Source organism: Drosophila kikkawai, chromosome 3L (assembly GCF_030179895.1).
Source record: "Drosophila kikkawai strain 14028-0561.14 chromosome 3L, DkikHiC1v2, whole genome shotgun sequence".
In the NCBI taxonomy this organism is placed as follows: domain Eukaryota; kingdom Metazoa; phylum Arthropoda; class Insecta; order Diptera; family Drosophilidae; genus Drosophila; species Drosophila kikkawai.
The window spans coordinates 20,727,962-20,752,714 of NC_091730.1; the positions used below are offsets into that span (position 1 = coordinate 20,727,962).

Sequence of the window (24,753 nt, forward strand, 5' to 3'; positions counted from 1 at the left end):
CTATATTTTTAACGATTTTTGTATTATAAAAACATACAAAATATTATATATTTAACGGAAATTCCCTCAAGAAAGTCGTAAATAAATCTTAAGCGTGTAAATGTCTCAAAAGCTAAAGTCTTTCAAAGCTAATTGTTCACAAGAAACAGGATATATTAGTTATTAATATTAATCCAATTTATTTTTGTAAATTCTAAAATCCAGTACTAATTCCCCATGTTCTTTTTAACCCTTAAACCTCAATCCTTTTCGAAACAGGACATCAACAAGCTGCTGGGCATCACGCCCTCGGACATCGACAAGTACTCGCGCATCGTTTTCCCCGTGTGCTTCGTGTGCTTCAACCTGATGTACTGGATCATCTACCTGCATGTCAGCGACGTGGTCGCCGATGATCTGGTGCTCCTCGGCGAGGAGTAAGTTGGGGGCGTTGCGTCCCCGAAACGACGGCGGGCCTGGCCCCAAGGACACAGGAGTGAACAGCGCACGAGAGAGTCAAACTGTGCAGGGCGCTGAAAAACCACACAAAATAAATAATGGAGGAACCCCAAAGGTTCCCAACAAAAACCAAAAAAAAAAAATACACATAAATAGATACAAAAAAAAAGAGAAAACCAAAAACAAAAAGTGTAAGCGGAAACAAAACTAATTTTAACTAGCGATATGAAAATGCAAAGGCAAGAAATTATTGTTTAATACCAATACAAGCGAAAGGAAAAGGACACACACATATTACAAGGTCGAAAGCAAAGAATATTGTTAAATAGATTTACACAGAAAATAATTTAGAATTAACAAACCCAAAGAGTATAAATGAATGAAGAATAATCAAAAGCAACAGATTAGCAAATTGTAGTGAAAATTATATAACGAAAGGCATAAGTGAAAGTGTTGAGGAAACCATAACAAAACTAAAAACCACAAAAATATAACGATAAAAAATCATACGCAACATAGGCATTAAAACAAAAGCAAAATAAAAAACCCAGAAGAAGAAACGCGAAGGATGACTAAGGAAAACCCTCGAAATAGCGCAGTCGAAAAAGTTGATTTCAAAAATAAACATACCAAAAATACAAGTAATAGACGATATACCAGAGAATATCCAAGAATGTCCATTTCAACAATGAAGATCCAATATCTTTGCGGCGTTTTGAGTTCAAGATTTTTAAGATTAACGAAAGACCTTTGCTTCCCACTTCAAAAACGCAAAACACTCGGAGAGTCTTCCTCTAATTTAAGTGCGTTCTCCCTTCGTAAAATCCCCTTCTTCAGCTGCACGCTCTCAGAACTCAGAAGCAAAAGCAAAAGCAAATCTAGAACCAAAGCCTAACTCACTATATTGATCCAATGATTGCCCATTCAGTTGGTTGATTTGTTTATTCAGAACTGACTTAGCGCTTCCAAGTGAAATGGCCAAATTTATTAGAAATCAAGACGTAGTGCAAAGGAATAAATTTCGACAATTGAGAATCGGTTTAGCGAATGATTTCCTTAAGTTAACTTTACTATAAATGTAAATCGAACGACGTAACGAGCGGTTTTTAATCATTTTGCACACCAAAACACACACACACACAATAATACGAAAGACGATATTATGAATTACTTTGGAGCGCACCTTTTATAAGCAAGCATCGGAGGATAAGTCATACAAATAGTTAGTGCAATTGACATAGCGAAATAATATGAACGGTTAACGTTTCATTTTAGTTACACCAAATTTTTATATCAACTTTAACGACAACTAAAACAAAACAAATTATTCAAAACTGCACTCAATCACACACTCAACTCACGAATCGAATCAAACTCAAAAAAAAACTTTTCGAAGACAACTTTACGGCACCGTAAGAAATCAATCTAAAGTCTAAGTGAAACATTTTTCAAAACACGACAACGTAAGCCCAATAAAATACCAATAAAATTTAAAGCGAAATACAAAATAGCAAATAGAACATGCATAGAAATATGTGTACACAAGTATGAATGAAACTGCCTAAGAAAATAGTGTATAAGTCTAACAAATAGTTGCTAACAAACAAACAAGAAGAATGGGCCATGATGATAATTGATTTTCAATTTGTACATAAGAAAAACACACTCGGAACTCGGAATATTCTCAAAGCAAAGTAGGAGCAAAACTTCGCAATTAAACTTAGTTAAATTAATTGAATCTAGTTAAGCGGTTAACTCAGAAACGTTCAAGCAGTCAATAAAGCGATAAACATACAAGAGATACTTACGATGCACCGTCTTAAGTTAGTCTAAAGATACACGGATACACACAGGTCAGGGCAAAGGCAAAGTAAGATGAGTAACGCCGTATTATTTTTTACAGCTAGATTCTTTACTTCCTTAGAAGAAATAGGATATTATTCCCAGAAATTCTAGGTTTGCCTGCAAAGCTCAGGAAATTCAAATGTATGCGCGTTACGCATCTTATTTTCTATATTCTCTTTGATCAGACACCTAGACAGACAAACAGACAGACGTATATATATTTGAATTTTCGCTCAAGTTCCTCGATGAATCACAGACACACACAAATGGAGTAAAAAACAAAATGGTTAAGTTAATTGAACACATAATTAAAGGCAAGTGAGTTTAACTTTAAACGTAAAATAAAGAAATAAATAATAAAGCATACAATTTAGCACAATGGAGATAATACTAAGCAAGCAACCATACCAAGATATCATCAATGAATTTTAATTTAGTGTTTATGATTAGTGCAAGGGCAGATCGTAAGGCTAAAGAATTTTGTACAGTTAGCTAAAATTAAAGCTAGGATTTAGTTAAACGCCATAATATGGCCATAGCCACACTTGACACACACACTTGTATGTAAATAGACTACACAAGTATATATGAGATATATATATATATTCATATATAACGTATTTAGGCACCTACGTATATGTAGCACGAGTTTTTTATATGTAAACCAAATTGCCCTAATCCGAAAAAAACCAAAAACAAAAAACAAAAAACAATTACTGTATATACGAAAAGTACTTATGAATGGAACACTGGCAGTGTAAGGAGTGGATCAGCTATGGAACCCTATATACTTAAGACGAGACCCCAAAACCCTTCTCTAAGGACTACCTAACCAATTCAGCAGAACGACTACAGAAGAGACCCCAAGGAAAATTACTTTATTAAAGATCTAGACAGAGACACGCAACACGTACACACTTACACAAGCAAAGGTTTAAACAAAAGTAAATAAAAAATAACGATGGTCGAGAAATCGACCATTAGATACCCTTTAGCCAGGAATTATCCTTGTCTTTTGTCTGCTTTGCCACCCTTGGTAAAAGGTTCCAACAGGAAACTACATTTCATTACAATTTTGTACTGGCTAAAGTGTATCCAAATCCAAACTAGTATTCTGAGTGGAAAGAAAGCAATATAAGGTTTACCAGAAATTAATTAATTAACTGATTCTTTTGTAATTCTTTGTTATACGTTTTTTGAGCCAAGTGAAACGGATTTGAAGCCAACAGCAATTGAACTACCAAGCAAACACAGAAGAACATTCCCAAAAAAATAGTAGCAGCCCCAGATGCGGCGAACACATAAGAATAAAATCGGTGATAAATGAACATAAATAATATATATATATCTGCTTAAAAATATAAACATACACACACACACACATATATATACACCTATATATATTTTGTAGCTATACAAATGGCAGAAATCAATTATGTTACCGAGAAGACAGAAATCAAAATGTTTATAAAAAGAAAGTAAGGTCGCGAGTAAAAGTCATTTGTAAAAAAATGCTATATATTGAAGTCTAATCCCCTATATGAAAGTCAAAGTACATTTTTGAAAAGAAGAACAACAACAAATAGCTGCTCAACGGTTTCGGAGCGTATTTCCAAAGAACGTAAATTAATGAAAACAAAAGAAAAGAAATTTTAGTTTAGTAAATAAAATACAGAATAGAGTTGACAACATTTTAAGAGACACACATACACTAACACTTAATGGCAAGTTGATGCGTTTAATAATTTCATATGGAATTTTTTACTCTACCGAACCTAGTTTACGATTTCATTTGTGTGGAAAAAAACCAAAAATTTAGTTGGCCATAGTGAGAGGGAACTTTTTTATAAACAAATTAACGATGCAAGACGATGAATAACGCGCATACGTACCGTGTACCGTGTGCGTATGCGGGAGAGCATTTAGGACAAACAAAAACAAAAGTAAGAGGAGAAAATATAAGAAACAAAACGAGGAGAAAATGAAAATATGTAAAATGTTAAATTATACACACAATGAAATGTTTGAAGCATTTTTGGTGTTGCTGTTTAGACGGCGGCACCAACACCAACGTTTTATAAAGCAACCGAAAGGGAGAAAATAAATAAGTAAAAATTATATGAGAGAGAGAGGATCGGGTATATATACGTGACGCGATGTAATAATTACGTATGTATATGTATATGATGTATATTTAATTATATATTATATATGTACGGTGGTCTCAAGAACAAGCAAAAACCAAAAGGGAAATTCTAAAGTATTTAGATAAGCAAACCAACAAGTTGAGAACCTTAGCGATTAAGTTGAATCCACACACAGAAAGCAGACAGTTACACTGATAAAAACCGGCTCCCCGTTCAAGCAGAGTGCACCGACAAAAAACACGTAAATAATAATGACATTTTTAAAATGAATTCAAAGTTGAAATGCAAATAGTCTATAACCCTAGGCAGCCAGACGAGAGGACGCGATATTGATTGAACCATGAATTGTTAGAATGAAGTTACACACTAACCGACACACACACACACTTATGGTTGTACGTTGCATACTTTTAGTTTGTTGCGTCATTATTAATTATTAATTATTAAATATCAATTACGGAGCATTAATTTTAGAGCGACCCCGCCCCCGAATCACAGTCCCTACACCTTTTGCTCAAGCAAGGAAAAGATGCGTAAGAAAATTTGTTATTACATTTTAAGATTAGGGACCTCAGCACCTGCAAGTAATATCCCCCCCTCTGAAAATCAACCCTTTCCCGCGGGCCCTGGCTAACTGTACGTGTGTATGATTTGTCTCAGATACATATATATCAAATTACCAGGTTCAAGTCTCATATTATCGTCATGCAGTAACAGCTACAACAAGGAGGGAGGAGCAGCAGGCAGGAGGCGATCGAGTACACGAGTGTCTATATAATTTTTGGTTTATCCGTCCATCAAAAAGAGTTCCTAAATGCAATAAATGAACATTTTTATGATTACCAGAGCCAGCCAGCCCGTTTATCCCCATATTTCCAGCCCCTTCTCTAAAGCTCTCACATATTGGTCTGCTGTCAATTATTGGTTTCCCCCCTCAGACAATTATTTCCAGCCCCCAGAATTTCGGTTGCCCCATCCCCCAACAGCCTCGAAAGGATATACCCCCAGGATCCTAAATAAAAATATAAAGAAGAAGAAAAGAAAACCCCACATAAGTATATAAGCCAGAATATGTTTGAGGAGAAACCATGAGAAATAATTTAAAACGTAATGCGTATGTAATGATTGATCACTGATCACAAATTTTGACTGTGTTAATTTCGTTATATAAAATGAAAAACAAAATTGAAAAACAAAAAAAAAAATACAAAACAAACTGAAATGAGAATAATTATCTATAGCATATAAAGAATAAACACACACACACATAACAAAAATAATTAAAATGAGGAAAATAATAAGAGAGATGAATGTTACAAGAAACGTAAATGATAAAACCCAAGAAGGAACCTATATTATTAAGTTAAATACTAAAACTAAAAACATCCAAGAGGAGAAAATGCAAACCAAGAAGGAAAAATATTATAATATTGCAATGAAGTGAATATAAATAAAGATATGTAAAAAAATTACAATTCAAAGGTGTTTTTTTTAGGAAAAACTCGGTTGGGTTTCTCTTGCTTTAAAGTGGAAATTTTATTTGTTAGTTGTTTGAACAGAAGGTTGTTTTTTTTTCAAACTATGACATAAAACTTTGATTAACTCACTGGGGGCAAAAATTACAATTACAATTCAGTTTGCGACTTAATTAGGATCGTTTTGCTTCAGTTTTCATTTCTATATCAATGCACTGTATAATATATCATATCGGTTATGTGAATATGAAGAGTTATCCGATTGTGGTGAGCTATGAATTTTAATATATTATACGAGTATCGCAAGCACAGTCTCGTGGTGAGTAGGCCTTTTCTTCTCTAATTTCAAATATCTTCTTTCTGGCATCCAACATTAACTTAGACCATTTTTAACTAGACACGGAAAACATTTAACTAATTAGGCTAGTGTTTTGCACACACAATTACAACAATACATGACATCCTCTCCTCCCGAGTACATATTCTTTTACGGCTTCGATTAATATTTACTATATAATGTGCAGAGATCCTAGGACTAAGTAGGGGGCGATCCGAATCGAAACAAAACCAACTGAATTGACTCGAAACTTCATTCATTGATTGATTGGCTGTTGTTGGTTTCACGTGGCTAATAATATGCGTTTGGTTAGATCAAGCGAACTTAAGGCTGCTGAACGGTCTCTCTCTAGTTTACTTAGATATATATACATATTTATTATTGCTCGATTAGTTTTGCGGATGCTGCTGATATTCGAAGACCCGTGTCTGAGTGCTACAAGTGTAATTGCCTTTCAAAACGTTACAATATTTCAATTATAATATATATATATCATCAGTGTATATATTCCATACGTGTCGTCAGGGTTAACACATTACAAACTAACATAATTATGTATATATTTATATAGTATATATATCGTATGGTGGTTTTGTTTATGAAGGCCCAGTTGATGTCTAACTATAGCCCCAGAGGCAGTCAGAAGAAGTATTCAAATGGATGTACACAATTTGAGCGCTGCACGTGAATTTTGGGAGAGGTTTGGATCTCGACCTGATAATAATATATAAGTTACATGTGTATATACTCTATTGGTTTATCTTGACCTGCTATTGTGTCGTTGTATGTGGCACCGGGCAGCGACTCTATAGAATAGACTAGGTGTGGAATTTATCAATATTTATTATCGCTGCCCGATTCTAGTCCGTCTGAGTCAGGCTTTATCTGCTATACAGTCGAAATCCCCAACTCAAGGCTGAAACTTTGAGACTTCTGTGAGATCTGCTCCTAATGTTCTTCATGGGCACCCCTGCTCTATGTAAAAACTTGGAGCTGGAGACGTTCAACCGATCTTGTTTTGGATATATGGTGTAGGAGGTCTTTGGGAGGTGTTTGTGTGTGTTTTTTGAGATCAAAATTCTTTCAAGGTGTTGTTGTAGGACTGTTGTAGGTTGGTGGTGGTGGTGGCTGTGGTGTTCCGCTGATCCGCTCTACAACTGTCCGTGGCTATAGTCTATATAGTACGAGTATATATCATGCTCATGGTCGTGTGCCTAAAAGAACAAAAGAAACAACATTGAAGTAGCCGACCAAGAGGAAGAGACCGGAGCTCCGAATCTAAGCGTTCGACTCCTTCAGATTTTGCAAACGTGCCAATTGATTTGAGTCCAATTCCTCGGGTATGCTAGCTCGCCCACCGACCACCTGCTTGGGTGCCTCAATATCCTCATCGCCGTTACCGGATCTCGATTCTCCTGCCGCCTCTCCATTCACATCTAGATCGCTCGACTGCTCGCCGCCTGATCTACCACCCCCACCGCCGCCCGATCCTGCTCCGCTGCCAGCGAAGGCGTCATCAAAGTTGGCATCAAAATTGGCCTCAAAGTTGGCCTCAAATCCATCTCCGCCGCCGGAATCGCCCTTGGCCTTCTCGTTGAACGGATCCTCGACCTCCTGCAACGCTGGTACATCGGCAGCCGAGGCTGAGTCCGTGCCCTCCGAGAAGGACTGCTGGTCCTCTGCATCACAGGATGGATACTCGGTCAGTGTTATGCTCACCACGGGCCTACCCACAGCCGGATTACCTTCTTTGGCCGCAGCAGCAGCAGCTGGTGCCTGCGGCGGCACCTTGCCCTGCGGCTTGGGCGCAATATCTGGCTTCTTGGCAGCCTCCGATGGCGACTCCTCCTTGTTGTTGGACGGCTGATCCGGCTGAGCAGCATCGCTCTCTCCTACTGGTGGGAAAGATTTATCGGCACCGTCTTCAACCATGGGGGTTGCAGCGGTAACAATTATTTGTGCCATACCTAAGTTTAGCGTGTTGGCGCTGGCCGCCGCCCCCTTAGCGCCCTTCTCACCCGATCCCGGTCCGGGTCCGCCCGCTTTTGGCAATTGGGGCGGCGGCAACGATGGTGGCGGCTGCCCATCGTCACTGAGATCGTCCTGGAAAAGCAAAGGAAATTCATTTAGTAAACATTTTTATTAAATTTTAAATGGTATAAGTGTAAAATAAATAAATAAAATGCTTAAAGTAAAAGATAAATGAAAACATCTTACTTAAATTCGTATTTCTTATAACTTAATGAAAATTATATTTCCAATTTAAAGGAAAAATATGATTTCTTTAAATTTTCTTCTTTCAAGAAACATAAAAAACAATCATTTTTGTTTTTTCTTAAACAACTTTTTAAAGAATTAAACCTAAAAGTTTTGTAGTACATATTCAGTTTGTATTATAATATTTTACCTCCATGCCAGGCTCTTGGATGAGTACTGAGTATGCATTAAAAATAGATGAGAAAATATGCGTTTGCTTAGTTAACAATATTTGGTAAGCTTTAAGTTATTACTTATATCAATACATTATCGATCAAAAGGTTTTAGAGCGGTGAGGTTGGAACTAAAAATGATCTCGATCAAGTCAAGGCAGCCTTGAAACAAGAACTATCTAAGGTACACGAAAAGGTTTTGGCAAGTGGAAACTCAAAAAAAGCAAATGTTAAGCATAAACAAAATAAAATATTGACGCTTTCAAAAAACATTTTTACGGATCTGAGGGGGACAAGCATGCAGGGCAGAGGGTTAGAAAACTAGAGGTTTCTCAGTGCTGAACGGAGCTTCGGTTCCCAATTTCAGTCTGATTATTGCTGAACTACATTATGGAAACCGATATATATAGTTTAATATGGTTATATACAAAGAACGGATTTCATATACATTGTAACTTTCAAGATATTGGAAGATATAGTAATAAAGAGTTTATAGAAAAACCTCAAAGGGGTATCACAGAGAATGTATTATATATAACTTCAATATATACCAAGAAGAAAGTTTAAAGGGATATTTTGGTCATGCTCTCAAACAATGGAAATGGAATAGATTTCCCTACACTAAAGTTATTGAATCAAGAATCAAGAAATAGTAATTTTATGTTTATTTTTTGGGGGTAAGATAGAGCATATTTATTAAATTACCCTTCTTGGCAGTGGTTTGGCTTTGGTTCTGGCCTTAAATGACACAAAGACACAATTACACTGAGAGAAAAAACACAACCAATGCAAGAAACAGCAATGAAAGAAAGAAATGTGATATATTTAGACAAATTAATAACCAATCAAAGCTTTTAAATGCAATTAAATTGAAACTTTAGTGCCACACACAGAGACACACACAGGTATTTTTCATAATATTTTTAATAAATGTAGAGATAAAGAGAAGCTGCAAAAGAAATAAATCGAAGATGGAGAGTTAACGGTAACACGACACCGACACGACACCTAAGGATAACACTGTAAGAAATCGTAGGGCATATCAATATCATCGGTGGATCGATCTCGTCTCGGCTGCGGAGACTTGCGAAGACTTTTGGAGACGAGAGACAAAATAGCACATTAACGGAGAGAGTAGTGAAGAGTAGTTACAGTGACATGGTGGTAAATATTTGATTTTTTTTGTTGTAATTTTGGTGGTTTTTAGTGGTGGTTTAGTAGTGAATTGGTGGTGGTGGTGGTACAAGTGGTTAGTAGTTAGACGAGCTGCTTTTTGGAGATTGGGTTTACCTCTAGAGAATACAGAAGCAGGTAAAACAGTACTTTTGGATCGAAGGTTTTGTTTTTTAGTGGAGAGTTAGAAATTATACAAATTTTCGGTACTAGAGGAATCGATATTGAGTGACAGATACAAATTGTATAGGATAAAGGTATAGATAGAAAGGGAAACAAAAGACCAGGTGCTAAGGGGTAGTTTCAAGGTCGGGGGCATTTACCTGGCGGAGGCATGCTCGGTGCTGCAGCGCCGTTCGGTATGTAGCCGCTATCCTCATCTGTGGAAAATGGAAAATATAAGAGGGATTTTCAGTAAAATATTTAGGAAAACCAAAGGAATTCGTAAACAGTTTAAAATTGGTGCCGAAAAGAATGCAATATTTTTTAAATTACATTCTAAAGCATTCTTTTAGACTCCATTTCAAAAGATTTCGAAATCTCTTGTAGTTGTTCTATTTCCTCACCTGCCGTATCCTGTGATCCAAACATATCCTCGGTAAGCTCCAGCTCCAACTCATGGGCATACTCTGGCGGCAGTGCCGGTGCCGGTGGCAGTGCAAAACTGGGCGCCGCTGTGGGTGGAGGCGACTCATCGCCACCCTCGCTCAGCGGTTCACCCATCTCGTCACACTCCTCGACGACCAGTGATGGGAAGTTGCCAAACTTGCCATCCAGTTCGCCCTCCCACCAGCCATCGTCTACACCGTGGGCGGTCTTGGTCACGATCTTGATCTTGTCGCCCTCCTCGAAGGTCAGCTCATCCTCGGCGGTGGCATCGTAGTCGTAGAGCGCAATGCACCATTCCACATCCGACTTGACACGCTTCTGGGGCGCCATGATGACCGATACCTGGTCGGGCGATTGCATCGAGTCCACCGTCTGATCTTCATTGTCAACAGTATAATCGACAGATGAGAATGAAATTTGAGAGCGCAATTGATTGCCGGAAGTACCATTAAAGGCGCTGCCTGCGGTCTCCTGATCGATGTCCAGATAGTTGTGCGGCACGTAGCCCTCCTCACCGCGGTAGTTGCGAGCCCTCAGCCAGCCGTCGCCATCGCCCTCGCCGACCACCTCGAGCTGTTCGTTTTCGACGATGGTGAGCTCATCGGGATTTTGGGCCTGCAAGGATAACCCACCCAGAAGGTGGTTTTTCAAGGAAAACTAAAATCGAAAATCTACCCCTTACCGTATAGCTGTAGAGCGCAGTACACTTGAAGATGGCCTCCTTGGGCTCCGGTACAATCGGTTCGTCCTTGTCCTCCTCCTCCTCGGCCCCCCAGTTAACTTCGGTGGGATCGTCCCAGCCCCCGCCTCCGGTGGCCATTGCCGCTGACGAGGCAGCCGCTGCTGCGGCCGAGCTGGAAGATGCTGCCGCCGCCGATGCCGATGGACGCTCCTCGGGCTCGTCGTCGCTGTCGCTGAAAGTGCGATCCCGGGAAAGCTGCTGCTCCGCTTTGGGCTTGGCCTGGGCCGAGGCCTGAGCCTGAGTCTCCTCCTTGTCGCTGTCATAAAAGGAATCGGAGCTGGGATTCTCGCCCTGCCCGGAGGCATCTGTGCGCATCGAAATGGAACTGGCCGAGCGAGTGAGCTCTTGGACGCCCATAATCTCTGCCTCCTGCACCCACTCGTCCACGTTGATGCCACCATCGCGCAGGCACTGCAGACAAGCCTCCGCCTTGGCCTTCTCCGTCTCCGAACGGCGAATCTGATCCCGGAACTCTTCGATCTTCGTGTCCAAGTCCGGTCCATTCGGATCATTGGGATCGCTGCGTTGCCCAGAGTCCCGCAGTGACTGACACAGGGCCAGCTTCTTGGCATTCTCTCGGATCGAGGCGTTCTCCTTTACCACTCTACCGGCCAGATTCTTGGCTTCCTTGGTCAGTGTCTCGGCGGCGGACTCGTGCTCCGCGGTCACCTTGCGCACCGGATCATTGTCGCACGCCTCGAAGTCGTACTGGATGTGCTGCTTCAGCACCGGATAGAACAGGTAGCAGCACTGCAGGTTGTACTCCCGGGTGAGCTGTTGGGCCTGATCGCGGATCTTGCCGAAGCTGTTCTGGGTGGCCGAGCAGGTCAGCAGCTCTGTGCGTCTGGAAATAAATGGAAATCAAACATTAAAATGGAATTTAATGTGTGGAAATTTGTCTAGTATTTGGGGTTTCATTAAATAACTTTTTTAAATAAAAATAAATAATAATTTAGACATAAGATGTATAATTTGAATACCAGAATAAGAAATATTTCTTATATTTCGTACATAAAACCTTATATCGTACTTTAAATTAGATCATTAAGCTCATGAAATTACTAATCATGTTGCCGTTTTCCATTTTTATCAATTTTAATGGACTGAGAACTGATAACAATTTTCATTTTCCAACAAATCCAATCCAGCTAAAGCCTAGGTAATGAAAACGATAAAATAGGGCGCCGTTACAAATTCTTTTAGCCCATGAATCATACCGATATCTTTATCGGACATGGTCCCTATTTTGATTACAAAAGTTTTACCAACAAGTCTTAATGCTTCCAAGTTAGAAATTAATTGTAAGAAATTAACTAGGAAAGGTTATAATTTGACTTTAAAAAATTAACAAAGAAAGGCTTCAAGGTTATAAATTTATTGTAATTATTGTAATTATATTGTAATTTAATAAGGAAGCTTGATAATTTCAACTACTTGTTAGGTACTTGGATTATTTGAAAAGAAGAAATAATAGGAATTATATTTCCACAACAAGCACACTTTTCTCTATGAAAAATTCAATAAATATTATCTATAATTACTATAATAAATACCCTTAAGAAATGAACACTCCCACTTACCCCATTAGCATCAGGTACTCGGCTACCCTTTCAAAAACATAGTTCTCCATCGTTGTCATCGTGGTCTGCAGATCGACCGTAAAGTAACGATTCTGATGAGCATTGGCTGCTGCCAGACTGAGTACATAGTCGTTCCTGGCGCCGGAGGACTTCTCCTCTAGCAACTCCTTGCGGGACGTGACCCGGGCGCTGTTCTTCTGCAGCGAGGTGATTGACTGAAAGAAGGATCCTTTCTTCTTCTTCAGCTTCTCCTCAATATCGCGAGCCTTATCCCGCACGTCGTGGGCACAGTGCTCCTCGTCAAAGTAAGACTTTTTGGTTTTGTCCACATCGCCTACACTCAAATGGAGTTCCTTTTGCACATTGACAATGCCGGAGAGCGAACGCTTTGCTATGGCCAACTTGTAGTCCCGAAGGACCTTGGCCTCATCGGCAATCTGCTGTTGGAACACCTCGATGGCGGCCAAGCGGGCTCGGGCCAGCTTCTCATTCTCCTCTAGAACAGTGCGCCAAACGCTCCACATATTCCTGGAAAAGGAAACACCATTAATTAGTAAATGTTTATACTATACATTTTTGCGAGATATTTTAATATTTAGATAATCTTTTAGGTAACCCACCAGCGCTCTTCGATTCCATCCATTTTAATATCCGGTATATTGGGTATCTTCTTGTTCAGATACTGCGATGAGATCTTTAGCAAGGCCTCACTGTACGACTTCTCGATGGCCGAGCGCTTGATGGTGAACTGGCGGATATCCTCCAACAGGTCGCACTCATGCTGGTTCTTCAGCTGCAGCTTGGCCACCTGTTCCGTGTGCAAGTTCTTGAGGAACTTCACATAGTTTCCCTGTAGAAAACAATTAAATTGGTTTACTAGGAATACGAGTTATGTTAATAGTAGATTCATGTAGCTTTACCTTACGCGGCGGCGGCTGCATCTTGGGGCTTTGTCTATTTTAATCAGGTCTTTCTACGATTTTTATTTTCTATTTGAGTTCCGATCAAATGACGTTACATTACCTCTAGCAACTGCAAAAAGGAGGATGATATGATATGAGAATTGGTAGCTTGGAAAGCTATAAAATCGAATATTTAATTTAATATTCATCATAGAAAGTGTTTTATTAAAAACAGACTTTCCCGGGCGTTCTCATATTATTTTTATTTATTATTATTGTTAATTTAGCTAATTTTAAAATCAAAATTTTAATCTAAATCCCTGTAGAAAATGTTTTTACAAAAATATATATAGGAATTCTTAAGGAATGGATAGATCTCAACCTCTTTTCCAATTAAAGACTCTACATATATAATTAAAAAGTTATGAATTTCTGGCCTAAAATAAAATATTCTGGAATAATATTTTGAAACACACTTTCAAAAAAAAAAGTATTAAGTTATTATTGATATTAAACCAACAAGTCTTTTAAAAATCTTGAATATCTTTAAATATAAAGAAAAGTATCTGAAACAGAACCCCTATGTTTGTTTTCAAATTATTTATCATTTCTTTTTTTTCTGTGTGAATGGGTGTGGGTGGTTGGTGGTTTTCTCAAGCCGTTAATGGATTCGCTACGCAGCAACGGTTCTCGTAACTTATGTAACTTAAAATGGAAACTGGCAGGAAAATTGGGATTAAGACGAGCGTTTTCTCAAAGCTTAATTTAGAACATTTTTCCTTGGGACTTTTCACTGAAGCCGTCAGCCCACACAGCAGCCCCCGTTTTTTCGGCTATATCGTATCGATTTCTCGGACCCCCGGACTAGCTTAGTTTTGCTTTTAACTACGGTATTGAAAACACTGGGCTAACACTCTTCTTGGACATGGCCTTGGGTTGGGTTGTTGGTTTCGTTTTTTGATTGATTTGGAGTTATCTTTGGGTTTTTTTACACAAATTCAAGCACTTTTCTCGCCTCCTGAAATCCGTTGCTTACTTATCGATTTCGATTTTCACGTCGTTTGGCGACGGAGACTTTTTCACATGCACCGTTAGCTGCTGCTGCGCTGCTGCTGCGCAGGAGTGTGAGAGCGAGAGAAAGTGGAAAGCGGCGAGAGAGAGTGCGGTGAAGAGAGAGAGCAAACGGCGTTTCATTCATAGCGGTCAACATAACGGTAACAAGCACATGCGCCCCGGAGGGATGGTTTTTTATTTTTTGTTTTTGCCGCGTCAGCTGCTGCTTGATAACACCTCGTCAAGTGTAACGGCACTTGACGGTTATAAAACTAGCGCATATTACCTGAGAAGCGAATGTGAGATCTTGACACCTGGCGCGCGGCAAGTGTTACCAAAAATACACGCTTGCATGGTAATACACATATGCTGGCCAACTATCAACGACGGTTTAATTGATAACTTCTGATATTGAGACGTTTGATAAGATTTCTCGACGCGCGCCTAAAAGTATGCTTCAGATAACTACTGCTGTAGGGACATTGGTATTTTTTAGTGCATTTGCTTAAAAATACCACTGGTTATGGTAGCCAACTTGGCTATTTTCAAGCCAAATTTTGATTAATTTAAACAACAAAAAAATAAATTCTATACTTTTAACATTTTTTTAAATGTTGTAATCATGTTTTGCCCATTTGACATTTTCAATCTATATAGTTTCCAACTTACTTTTATTGCCATTTTAAATCACCATCACTAATCACACTGACTGGTTATCGATAGCTACTTATCGCCAACTGCTTACCTCCGCCAGGGTCCACTAGTTTGTACTTTGTTGTTTTCATGTTTTCCCCTCCGAAATGGCCACGAAGCTAAATGTAAATATCCGGACGCTGCTGTCCAACTGCGAGGATTTGGCCAAAAGCGAGCAGAACTTCTGGCGCCTGCAGAAATTCATCAAGTCGCTGGACACGATGCTCGCCGAGCTGGAGGCAATGGACGATCCGCAGAGTGCCAGCCGAATCCCGGGCTACACGGAGCGCCTGAAGGCGTTGAAGATCGCCACGGGTTTCACGGAAGTGGCCAGCAGTTCCTCGACAAATGCTCCATTGCAATCCACATCGGTCAGCGAAGCCGGGGAGAATGCACTGAAAGAAATGCGACAGCTGCAAAACACAAAGCAACACAACGAACTGCGAAAGGAGCTGCTGGAGGGTGAATTTTTGGGGAAAACCCTTAATCTAGATTCATTTTTTAATATGATTTTAAAGAAGATTCCCAAGATTTGATGAAATTTAGAGGGGCATCTTACAAGTATTATTATTTATTCATAAGTCGATGGGCAAATTCTGTCTAATTTGAATTTTATTACTAAGATAGATTGTCCTTTGGTATAGCTCTTATAGTTTGTAGCCTTTAATCTGTTTGCAAATCTTAAAAGGTATAAAATCGCAGAGAACTGACCCAGAAACTCGTATTACCTGCTCTAATTCGAATTTACATACCAGAACTTTAATTTATTAAGGGCTCAAACCTGAAATGTATCTTACACTCTTACAAAATATACCTCCACAAATTAAAATTAAACTATAAACCCCTTTTAGATGGCGATGCCGCCCTCCGACGTCGTCGAGGAGGTGCCGAGGAGTCAAGTCCCGGAGGCGGAAGCATCCAAACAACTTCTGCCGACAATATGAATGAGGCTGCCAAGTATTACACAAACGCCCAGCAGAAGATCACTGATCATATGCTCTCGCTGACGCGGAATCTAAAGGAACAGACAGAGACTGCCAACAGGATCATACGCAGGGATACCGAGGTTGTGTCACGGTCCGCAGGAATGGCGGATCGCAATATAAATTCCTTGGGAAAAGAGGCTGAGAAGCTAGAGCAGCATTCAAAAAATGCCTACAAGTGCTGGCTCTGGCTAATGATTGTCTTTGTAATAGTCACATTTATAGGTGAGTCAGAGTCAAAATGCAATCGAATCCGTATTAAAAACTTAGTAAATTGCTACAAATTCGTGTCTAGGTTTTACTTAGGTTAGGTTTCTCTTGGTTTAACTTTTGTATAATTAAAACAGCCTACAATAGCAATTTAATGGTTTTGAGTAGTTTTAATTAATATTCTTTATAAGAAATGTTTTAAACGTATCGTTGCAAGTCAATAACCCGGCTAAAATATTTGTTTACTGTAATGAAAAACTCGCATATCAGGTAATTTCAACACAAACAAGTTTTCTGTGACTCAACCTGAGGCTTAATTGCTTTAATTAGATTGATTTATTGAAGTTCGCCTGTAGCTTAATCTCTAATGAGTTTATTCCCCTTTCCATTTTCAGGTATGGTGTTGTTCATGAAGATCATGAAGAAGAAGAAGGCGTAGGAACTGACTCCAAACGAATGAAACTAAAGATTATACATTAAATGCGATCTTTCCGCTGCCGAGTTCAATAGGTTATCCACAGAGCCCCCCAAAACGTGTAAACAGACCCACATTAAACGATCGAAAGCCGCCCAGCGATTTATTTATGAATAGTTTATGTACAAGCGCCAAGCATTTGGTAGATTATGTTTTTTGAGCATTATTGTTCTGTTTTTTGGATCCTGTGTATTCGATATCTTCAGTCCTATTCAGCTGCAACGAGCTCTGTGACTCCGTTTTTGGTGATCAGCTGCAGCAGGGATCCGGTCTTGGGACGTTCCTGTCCCTGAGTCCACTTTTGGAAGAGTCCAGCCACCTCGGTGAGCGGCGTCCAAGTGCCAAAGTCTGCATCCGGCATCCATTTGCGGTTCATGGGCGTATCCAGGGTTACGGGAAGGATGGATACCGCCAAAGATCCAGCTGGCAGGCCGGACTTGTCGGCGCCGAGCGATTGGGTAAGCTGGTGGACGGCAGCCTTGGCCATGCCGTAGCCAATCATGCCGGGAGTGCCCTCCAGAGCGGGCTTAGCACCAGTCAAAGCTAGTAATCCGCCCTCCTTAAGGTACTGAGCCGCCACAGCGGCGGATATGGACGAGGTCCAAACGCTCTGTTTCCACATGAGATCGGCGTTCTTGGCCAGATCCTTCTTGGCATTGCCACCGGCCCAGCCGCCGGCCACGCAGATGACGGCATCCAATTTCTGGCCCGACAGGGATTCCCCCACCTTGCAGACCACCGCGTCCTCCTGCTCCGACCACGAAGCATCGCGTGGCACCACAATGCTGACATCGGCCTTCTCGTTCTCTGACAAGTCAATGCTGCCGACCCACTGAAGGAGGAAAACAATGGTTAATTGTACTTATTCTGCGAAAGTGAAAGGTTACTCACATAATTGTTGGCTTTGAAGTGATCGACACAGGCGGAGCCCAAGGCTCCCTTACCACCATAGATAACTACTCGACCTGCGGACATGATGCGTGCTGCCAGTTTTGCGGCTCAAATAAAACTGATTTGGAAAAAACACGAGAAATTTTAATTCCCCGCTTGTTGGATCGGCGGTGAGTCAAAAGCGGGAGCTTTGAACGCAGCTGGGGGGTTTTTAACCGCGGCGGGGAGACCAGTTCTACCGGTAATACTCGGAGAATAAATTTGCAAGTCGGGTTTTGAGCTTGAGCTTCTCAAAATAGCTTTTTATACGCTCCGAGAGTCACAGGCGGCAGCAACAAGTGGAAAATCAATAAATTGACAAAAATCTGCAGGCCTGGTAACACTTTCCCGCCAGAACGCGCTATTTTAGTATTTTTTTCTGGTACATACCAGAAAAAATAACAGCTGTTTGGGGTTCGCACCAACTCTCTCTCTCGCTGCTCTTTTTTGAAAAGGGAAAATGCGTTGGGCATTTCCACGACACTAGAAGAGCACCGAGGTTACGCGTTTTCCACCCACACTCAGTCCCACCAGGCCGCTGTCGCGTTACGTCACGAAGTTTGAACACGGAGTACATTAGCAGGGATATAGTGAGAGATTGCGCTTTTCCGCAGGAGTTTTCCCGCTTGGCTTTTCATTGGGAAACAACCACAAGGCAACACAGCCGAAGCAGTGCTAGTTTTGTGTTTTTCGGTGTATTTTTCGGTGCCCCAGTAGACGGCGCGTAGTTTTTCACTCTAAAAGTGAACTTTCCCAACGGTCACCGCCTCACACTCATTTCTAATTGTGATTCGTAGGAAGTAAGTTCTCTAGTGTAAAATAAGTCAAATTCTCATAAAAATAAATCGGAACACAACAATAAACCAACAAGGAAAAACACCACCAAATATCGAGGAGCATCAAAAAATCGTTTAAATAGAAGCAATAAAAGCTAGAAAAACAACTAAAGATATAGTATCTCTACCGTGTTTCATCCAAAATCCAACCGCATCGTAGTCCCATTCGTCTTGGTCATCTAGTTCTTGTTCTTGTTCAGCATTGAGTAAATATACAGCGTATTGTATTTATATGCCTGTGCCATCACGTAATCGGTAAATTCGGCATTGCAATTCCTACAACTGTAAACGGTATCTGAACGTAAGCGGCAACGTAACGCATCCAGCAACGTAAGCGTCCAAAGGAGCAGCGAAAACAACAACAACGGCCAATCGGAAGTCTCTGAAGAGGACTTCAGTTAACGGTGAGTTTATCACGTAAAGAGCGAGCGAGCCAGAGAGAGAGTGAGAGCGGGGGGAAATGTCACTCGCAGGGAAATTGAAAAATGCCAGGCGAAAATTCTTGGCCGTTGCAACTCGTTTCGAACACGTGTGTGTTTGTGCTCCTCTCGCTCTCTCTTGCTCTCTCTCCCTTCCTCTTTCGTTCAGCGGAAAACGTGTATTCTTAAGAAAAACCAGAAAATCGAAACACGGAATTGGGTCAGTGTGTCACTCGCCATCCCGCTCTTGCCAACATCAACTCCGATTACGATTCCAATTCCGATCCGAGCTGCTAGTCTGGCTAAAACCTCTGTCTAAAACGTGTTTCATGCTTAGTCAATTTGTTCTTTTTAACTAGTCGCTGCTAGTCTAGTCTCTGCCTCGATCTCTGCCGCTACCTCAGTCGCAGTCGCCGTCGCCGTTTGTCGGCTGCCGTCGCTGTCACCACTTGACTAAAGCGGCCTAAACAGCATCGCCTCCAGAAATGCCTAAAAAAAAATTGGCCCCTACTGCATGCGAGCGAGCGAGAGGGTGGAAGGTGTTGTGCTGCACTGAGTGTTAGAAGGAGAGGTGTAGTGTTTGTCTGATTGTCACCCGCGCGGCCACCTTAAATACCCTTTAAATAGATGGGGTATGATGGGATACTTAAATGAAAAATTAACTGAATTAACTGAAGTACCCATCAATAGTTATAGCTAGACTTGTAAAAATCAGCCTGAGATATGAGGGAATAGAATGTGGCTTAGGTTAATATTAATAATATTCGTCGGGTCAGTTGCCAATTTATAAAATAAAATGTTTATACCTTAAGAATTAATAAGTATCTCTAGGTCGATTTAGACGGCCCTACTGCTTTGGCTCTCTCTTGCGCTCTCTTATTTTTCGGCCACTCACTTTACTTGATCTTGCACTCGGAAAACGTTAGCGTTGCAGCGACGCTGACTGCGACGTCGACAGTGGCTGCGGTGCTTTTACCTTGAGCCCGCCTGCACTTGACGCAACCCCTCCGACCCCTTTCCCAGCTCAGTCGACAACGACGCTAATACATACAACTGAACTTCTGAAAAAGCCAACACCTTTCAAAATCGTAGTCGCTTTTATTTCAGCTTCTTGCCTCTTTCGGCTCAGCTTTTGCCCCAGCTTAGCGGCGTTTTTTATGCCCATGTATTTCTGATGTTTGCTAATAAAATTATTACGACTCGGCCGACAGCGGCTGCTAATGCGTTTTAAGGTCGCCGCTGCCACGGCATATGTAGCCCCAACACAGCCAGCGCTGCTCTTGTTGATTTTGACCCAGTAAAATCCAAAATGACGACTCCGATGCTCCCGCTTACATTTCCCGGTCCATTTAACATGTGTCCATCGCGCCAGGATCCGATTTGATTTATTTCAAAGTTATTTATTATACAACCAGCCACGGCACGAGGCACACACAGAAATAAACAAAAGAGCGGTGGAGCAAGGGGTGAAGTGTGTCAGCCGCCAGCTGGTGCTCATTTTCCAGGATGCGAAAAAGGGGGATAGAACAAATGGGAAAACTAAGAAAAGCATACAGAGAAAATAAAAGCCTTGCGGCGACTCCATTATTGTCTTCTTTACTAAGTGTCACAATACTCTTGAAAATATATTATGTGAACAAATGTTTTATTAGAATTTGTTGCGAATAAAATGTAAAAGAACAAATAGAAAATCTTCGTGTATAAACCTTTTCTTTTATACATTCTCTTGTGAAATTCGTACATCATATGCATAAATAAAATACCCATATTTCAAAATAGTAATTTTGAGGTATTCGTGGTCAGATACATTTGTACATATTTTTAAATCAAATGTATTAAACATACAAATAATGCCTAATGTATCTAAGAATTTCCACCTCCACATCTGCAGCAAAAACTTCTCGCGATTTCATTTTAGATTACATTTTCTCTGCGTGTTTTTGGGGGAAATTGGGGATAGGGATAACAACACGGAAGAGGCTCCATTATAGGTTGCTGGTTTACTAGTTAACTGGGCCCGAAACGAGGGAGTGCGCGAACGGGAGAGGTAGAGCAGCAGCACCCGACACGTCGAGGGCGAAAGCGAGAGAACCGAGAGGAAATGGTGGGCGGTGGGCGGTGGGACCTTCGTCATCGTCAGCATTCGGCAGCCTGTATAAGAGCAATAAATAATGCACACGAAGAGCGGCGATGAGAGACGCTGCTGCCGACGTGATTGGGGAAGAGATTTCCGAGAGATCTAAGATGCGATTCTCGCGAGAGAGACAGAAACAAAGTCAAGAGAGCACAGCGCTTTGGGGGGTTGTTGGTTGTTTGATTTTTGCACTTAAGAGCGAAAAAAGTGGCTTTGATTTTTTGGCCTTCCCTTTTTCGCTGCTATTGGGGGTTCGGGGATCGGGGCATGCCAACTTTGTCGGCCGATTTGACCAACCCCCAAGAGGGAATTCCCGAAAACTTGGCCCATTAAATTGATAACGTTAAGTATAGGTAATTTAATTTGATTTTCCTTGGACAAAAGCCAAGGGAAGGCAATTTTGTAGAAGTTCTCTATCATAATTTTTATGATAAGATATTACTTTTATGAATATTTTGTTTTGAACATTCAAGTTAATTTAATAATATCTCTTTCCATTCTTATTGTGAACTGTTATCATTCCATTTTTCCAAATGTAAGTTATTTTTGTATACCAAAGAGTATTATTAATCAATTTATGTACATACATAAGTGCTTTTATTTAAGCTTTAATTGAGAAAATGGTAATAATTAATTTAGTTATTTAAATTATTTTCTTTTCTAACTTAGTTTTTAGTTTGTTTTTTTGTGTGTATTATTTTTGCAAGAGTATCTACTCAAAAATATTTCATTTTCTTTGCTGACATTTTTGTTGGTTAAAATGTGGGTGGGAAAAGCGTGTGGAAAAGTGGGCGGTCGCCCCACATATTTGCATGCCCCAAACTAAGTTGGCATTCTCTCTCTCCGCCTCTCTTTGCGCTCTCTTCCGACTCTCTGGGAGCCGTGTATGTAGCCCGAGTTCCAATTGGGATAGGGATGCGAAGGCTAGCGCGCGCTAACCTATATAATTTTTTTGTTCCGCTTCTAACAAGTACATCCTCCCAAACCAAAAAAAAATATATACAGAGAAACCCCTGGCAGTTGAAGGTTCTTGCTTTTTCGTACATTTTAAAGCAGTTTTTGTTGCTGATTTCCTTTCTTTATTTCGTTGTTGTTGCTTTGAGATGAGTTTGCGTTTGGTTTTGACTGCCTTTGGATTTGCCTTTGCATTTAATGTTAAGTATACGCATCAGTGAACTCAATTTAATTATCGTGATTGTTTTGCCCGCTGTCTTTGCTGATGAAATTCAAATTTTCCAACTTCACAAACAGACGCAAGGGGGGGCTCCCAGGCCAATTTTCCGACAACGTGTTTTTCCCGCTTTCTGTCTTTTCCTTTTGATTTTTCTTATGTAAGTGAGAGCTGATAAAAAATGAAAAAAAAAGCTAGCTAGCTGGCTGGCTGACTGGCCATAATTACGAGCTTTAGATTCGCCCTTCGCCCATTTTTTATCAGCGGCGTTATTTATGCGTCCTCCCACAATGACAAAGTGGGCTGAGTGCCGAGCACCGAGTACTAGTGGCAGTGGCAGGGGAATGGGCAGGGGGGGGGGGGACTGGGGGAAGGTTCTCTACTGTTTTTGATAGACAACAATCGAGCATTTGAAGTGCAGCGTAGCGCAAAGAGAACTGAAAACTGAAAAGCAGAAAAGTTGGAAGCACAAAATGTACACATACAACAACAAAAAATACGGAGCAGAACGCACGTTTTGCTGTAGCCAAAAACCCAAACGAAAAGCAATTAAGTTGCCACGGATCATTGCACAATAAGTAAAGAATCAGAATAAAACAACAACAAAAAACAGGCCCGAATACGAAACGTAACGAAACATAACTGTGTTTGCTTGCCCAGCCAAAACGCCGGCGTCGCTGTATTGCCGCCCGCCGTCGCCGTCGCTGTCGCTGCCTCTGCCAGCAGCGCTCCGCACACTGCCTTTTAACTCATATGAATGACAATGGGGTTAGTTTCGGCAGTTAGAACGCGCGGAATACGGTTAATTAGTCCCAAAGCCCAAGAACTAGGTGTCGCCGACCACGCCTCACTGGTCCCGGAATTCGAACAAGCGCGGTATTAGCCCATAGTAGTTTCTAAATTGCTTCCAAATCGGAGTCAATGGATTTATTACCACTTTGGGGGATTGCCCATTCAAATTTATAAGACCTACAATACTACTTGTAATTAAAGCATTTGTTTAAGTGCTTTAAATGTTTTAAAATTGAATTTATCATTAAAAACTTCGTAGGCAACATTTTCGTAAAATCTACCCAAAAACATATTTCAATTTAAACTTTGGAAAATGGAAGTCAAAAACAAAAAGAATAAGTCACTTCTAAAATTTAATAGCATAATTTCGTATATATTTTTTAAGGGATCTTAAAACATCAGTGATTTATGAGACCCACCTTTGTAAGTGAAAAATAAAAACAAGATTCTAATGTACATAGGTAATTTAAAACCATAGATTTAGTTATGTTTTTATATTATAATCTTAAATATTTAACATAAAGTGATGCCTTCTTTTACATCTAAATAAAAAAAATATATAGGAAAATAAAATCAATAAAGAAAACTTTGTTATAGTGACATGTACATTTGTTAAATACATACATGCACATGTTGTGCTGCTGCTTCGTAGCTTCCCACATAGTTTTCCATTCTCTTCGCATATTGAATTGGCATTTGCCGATGCAAACTGAGCGATGGAATCCAATCAGATAATCGCAACCTTAACCGTTATTAGATCACTGTACAGCTGCGTCGCAGTCGTCGTCGCCGTCGCTGTCTCTTTCCAAAGCGTCAACAACTCTAATCTCGAGAGAGTGGGAGAGTGGGGGATAAGGTAAGGGGAATCAAACTTATTGTATGCATGTGTGTGTGAGCGGGCGGTGGGGTTTAATAAATAGGCCAAATATGTAATATTGCTAAAATGTGTTTATTGTAATCTTTTTCCAAACACACACATACACCCACGCAACACAACACGCACACATAACACAACGCACGTGCATCATTATTGCATCCCTCGAATCGCGTTCCTAAGAGCGAGTAAAACAGCTCGAAGAGAACGTGACTCTTTGTTATGCTCCCTCTCTCTCTCGCTGCCTCGGTCGCTGCCGCTGCCGGCGCTGACTGCGCAGCTGGGGGCCCGGGCCCCCAAATCGGGAAACGTTCGTCGATTGGGGCTGAGTCGTTGTTCTACCGTCGCTGAGATTGCAACACTTCTCGAATTCGATTTTGATTTCGGGTTTCCACAAAGTCAGAAAACCGCTCTCAACGCTTTTCGGCCAAAATACACTCTCGGGTTCGTCGCGTTAACTAACCAACAAACAAAAATAAAAATAAATAAAAAAAAGCGGAAAAAAG

At 40.5% G+C, this 24,753-nt stretch overlaps 5 protein-coding genes across 21 annotated transcripts in view; 3 read left to right on the forward strand and 2 right to left on the reverse strand.

Annotated features, from left to right (window-relative positions):
- Rdl (Resistant to dieldrin) overlaps positions 1-5,905 on the forward strand; it is a 40,779-nt gene extending 34,874 nt beyond the window's left edge. For all 3 annotated transcript variants that reach the window (XM_070285300.1, XM_070285299.1, XM_017172967.3), the window contains exon 10: positions 259-5,905. In XM_070285300.1, the coding sequence (XP_070141401.1) occupies positions 259-420 (162 nt within the window). In that variant the 3' untranslated portion in view covers positions 421-5,905. The remainder of the gene's footprint in view (positions 1-258) is intronic.
- Positions 5,906-5,941: 36 nt separating this feature from the next.
- nwk (nervous wreck) lies at positions 5,942-14,784 on the reverse strand. Of its 12 annotated transcripts, XM_041775265.2 has the most exons (13): positions 14,714-14,784; positions 13,696-13,807; positions 13,396-13,625; positions 12,776-13,303; positions 11,136-12,039; positions 10,900-11,068; positions 10,411-10,830; positions 10,168-10,224; positions 8,650-8,675; positions 8,210-8,345; positions 7,988-8,134; positions 7,557-7,921; positions 5,942-7,456 (listed from the first exon to the last, which is right to left on the reverse strand). In XM_041775265.2, exons 2-13 carry the CDS (start codon positions 13,714-13,716, stop codon positions 7,394-7,396), a joined length of 3,066 nt encoding a protein of 1,021 aa, XP_041631199.1. In that variant the 5' UTR covers positions 13,717-13,807; positions 14,714-14,784; the 3' UTR covers positions 5,942-7,393. The 12 variants fall into 12 exon arrangements, with proteins under 12 accessions (XP_041631199.1, XP_017028481.1, XP_017028480.1 ...); XM_017172992.2 differs by having other exon boundaries at positions 5,942-7,921; positions 7,988-8,137; XM_017172991.2 differs by having other exon boundaries at positions 7,988-8,345.
- A 612-nt stretch (positions 14,785-15,396) lies between these two features.
- Use1 (Vesicle transport protein Use1) lies at positions 15,397-17,205 on the forward strand. The gene is made up of 3 exons (XM_017172697.3): positions 15,397-15,885; positions 16,275-16,631; positions 17,012-17,205. The coding sequence occupies exons 1-3, from the start codon at positions 15,531-15,533 to the stop codon at positions 17,053-17,055; spliced, it is 756 nt and encodes a 251-aa protein (XP_017028186.1). The 5' UTR covers positions 15,397-15,530; the 3' UTR covers positions 17,056-17,205.
- Positions 17,168-18,345, reverse strand: Dhpr (dihydropteridine reductase). The gene is made up of 2 exons (XM_017172698.3): positions 17,983-18,345; positions 17,168-17,923 (listed from the first exon to the last, which is right to left on the reverse strand). The coding sequence occupies exons 1-2, from the start codon at positions 18,064-18,066 to the stop codon at positions 17,300-17,302; spliced, it is 708 nt and encodes a 235-aa protein (XP_017028187.1). The 5' UTR covers positions 18,067-18,345; the 3' UTR covers positions 17,168-17,299.
- A 416-nt stretch (positions 18,346-18,761) lies between these two features.
- Positions 18,762-24,753, forward strand: part of bol (boule homolog, RNA binding protein) — a 31,385-nt gene continuing 25,393 nt past the window's right edge. For 2 of the 4 annotated variants that reach the window (XM_017172700.3, XM_070285279.1), the window contains exon 1: positions 18,769-19,261. The gene's annotated coding sequence lies outside the window, so the exon portion shown is untranslated. Of the gene's footprint in view, positions 19,262-24,753 lie in introns of all 4 variants that reach the window. The other 2 variants (XM_070285278.1, XM_070285277.1) reach the window with 2 other exon arrangements.

What these genes read in the sequence shown, in the direction of transcription:
- Use1 (XM_017172697.3), top strand. Translation starts at nt 15,531, where the DNA reads ATGGCCACGAAGCTAAATGTAAATATCCGGACGCTGCTGTCCAACTGC. An exon ending in GCGAAAGGAGCTGCTGGAGG is followed by an intron (nt 15,886 to 16,274) that starts GTGAATTTTTGG and finishes AACCCCTTTTAG; the next exon opens with ATGGCGATGCCGCCCTCCGA. An exon ending in TGTAATAGTCACATTTATAG is followed by an intron (nt 16,632 to 17,011) that starts GTGAGTCAGAGT and finishes TTCCATTTTCAG; the next exon opens with GTATGGTGTTGTTCATGAAG.
- Dhpr (XM_017172698.3), bottom strand. Translation starts at nt 18,066, where the DNA reads ATGTCCGCAGGTCGAGTAGTTATCTATGGTGGTAAGGGAGCCTTGGGC. An exon ending in ACTTCAAAGCCAACAATTAT is followed by an intron (nt 17,924 to 17,982) that starts GTGAGTAACCTT and finishes TTCCTCCTTCAG; the next exon opens with TGGGTCGGCAGCATTGACTT.
- nwk (XM_041775258.2), bottom strand. Translation starts at nt 13,716, where the DNA reads ATGCAGCCGCCGCCGCGTAAG. An exon ending in CTGCGCTCTACAGCTATACG is followed by an intron (nt 11,069 to 11,135) that starts GTAAGGGGTAGA and finishes TTATCCTTGCAG; the next exon opens with GCCCAAAATCCCGATGAGCT. An exon ending in ACCGAGCATGCCTCCGCCAG is followed by an intron (nt 9,410 to 10,167) that starts GTAAATGCCCCC and finishes GTGTCATTTAAG; the next exon opens with GCCAGAACCAAAGCCAAACC.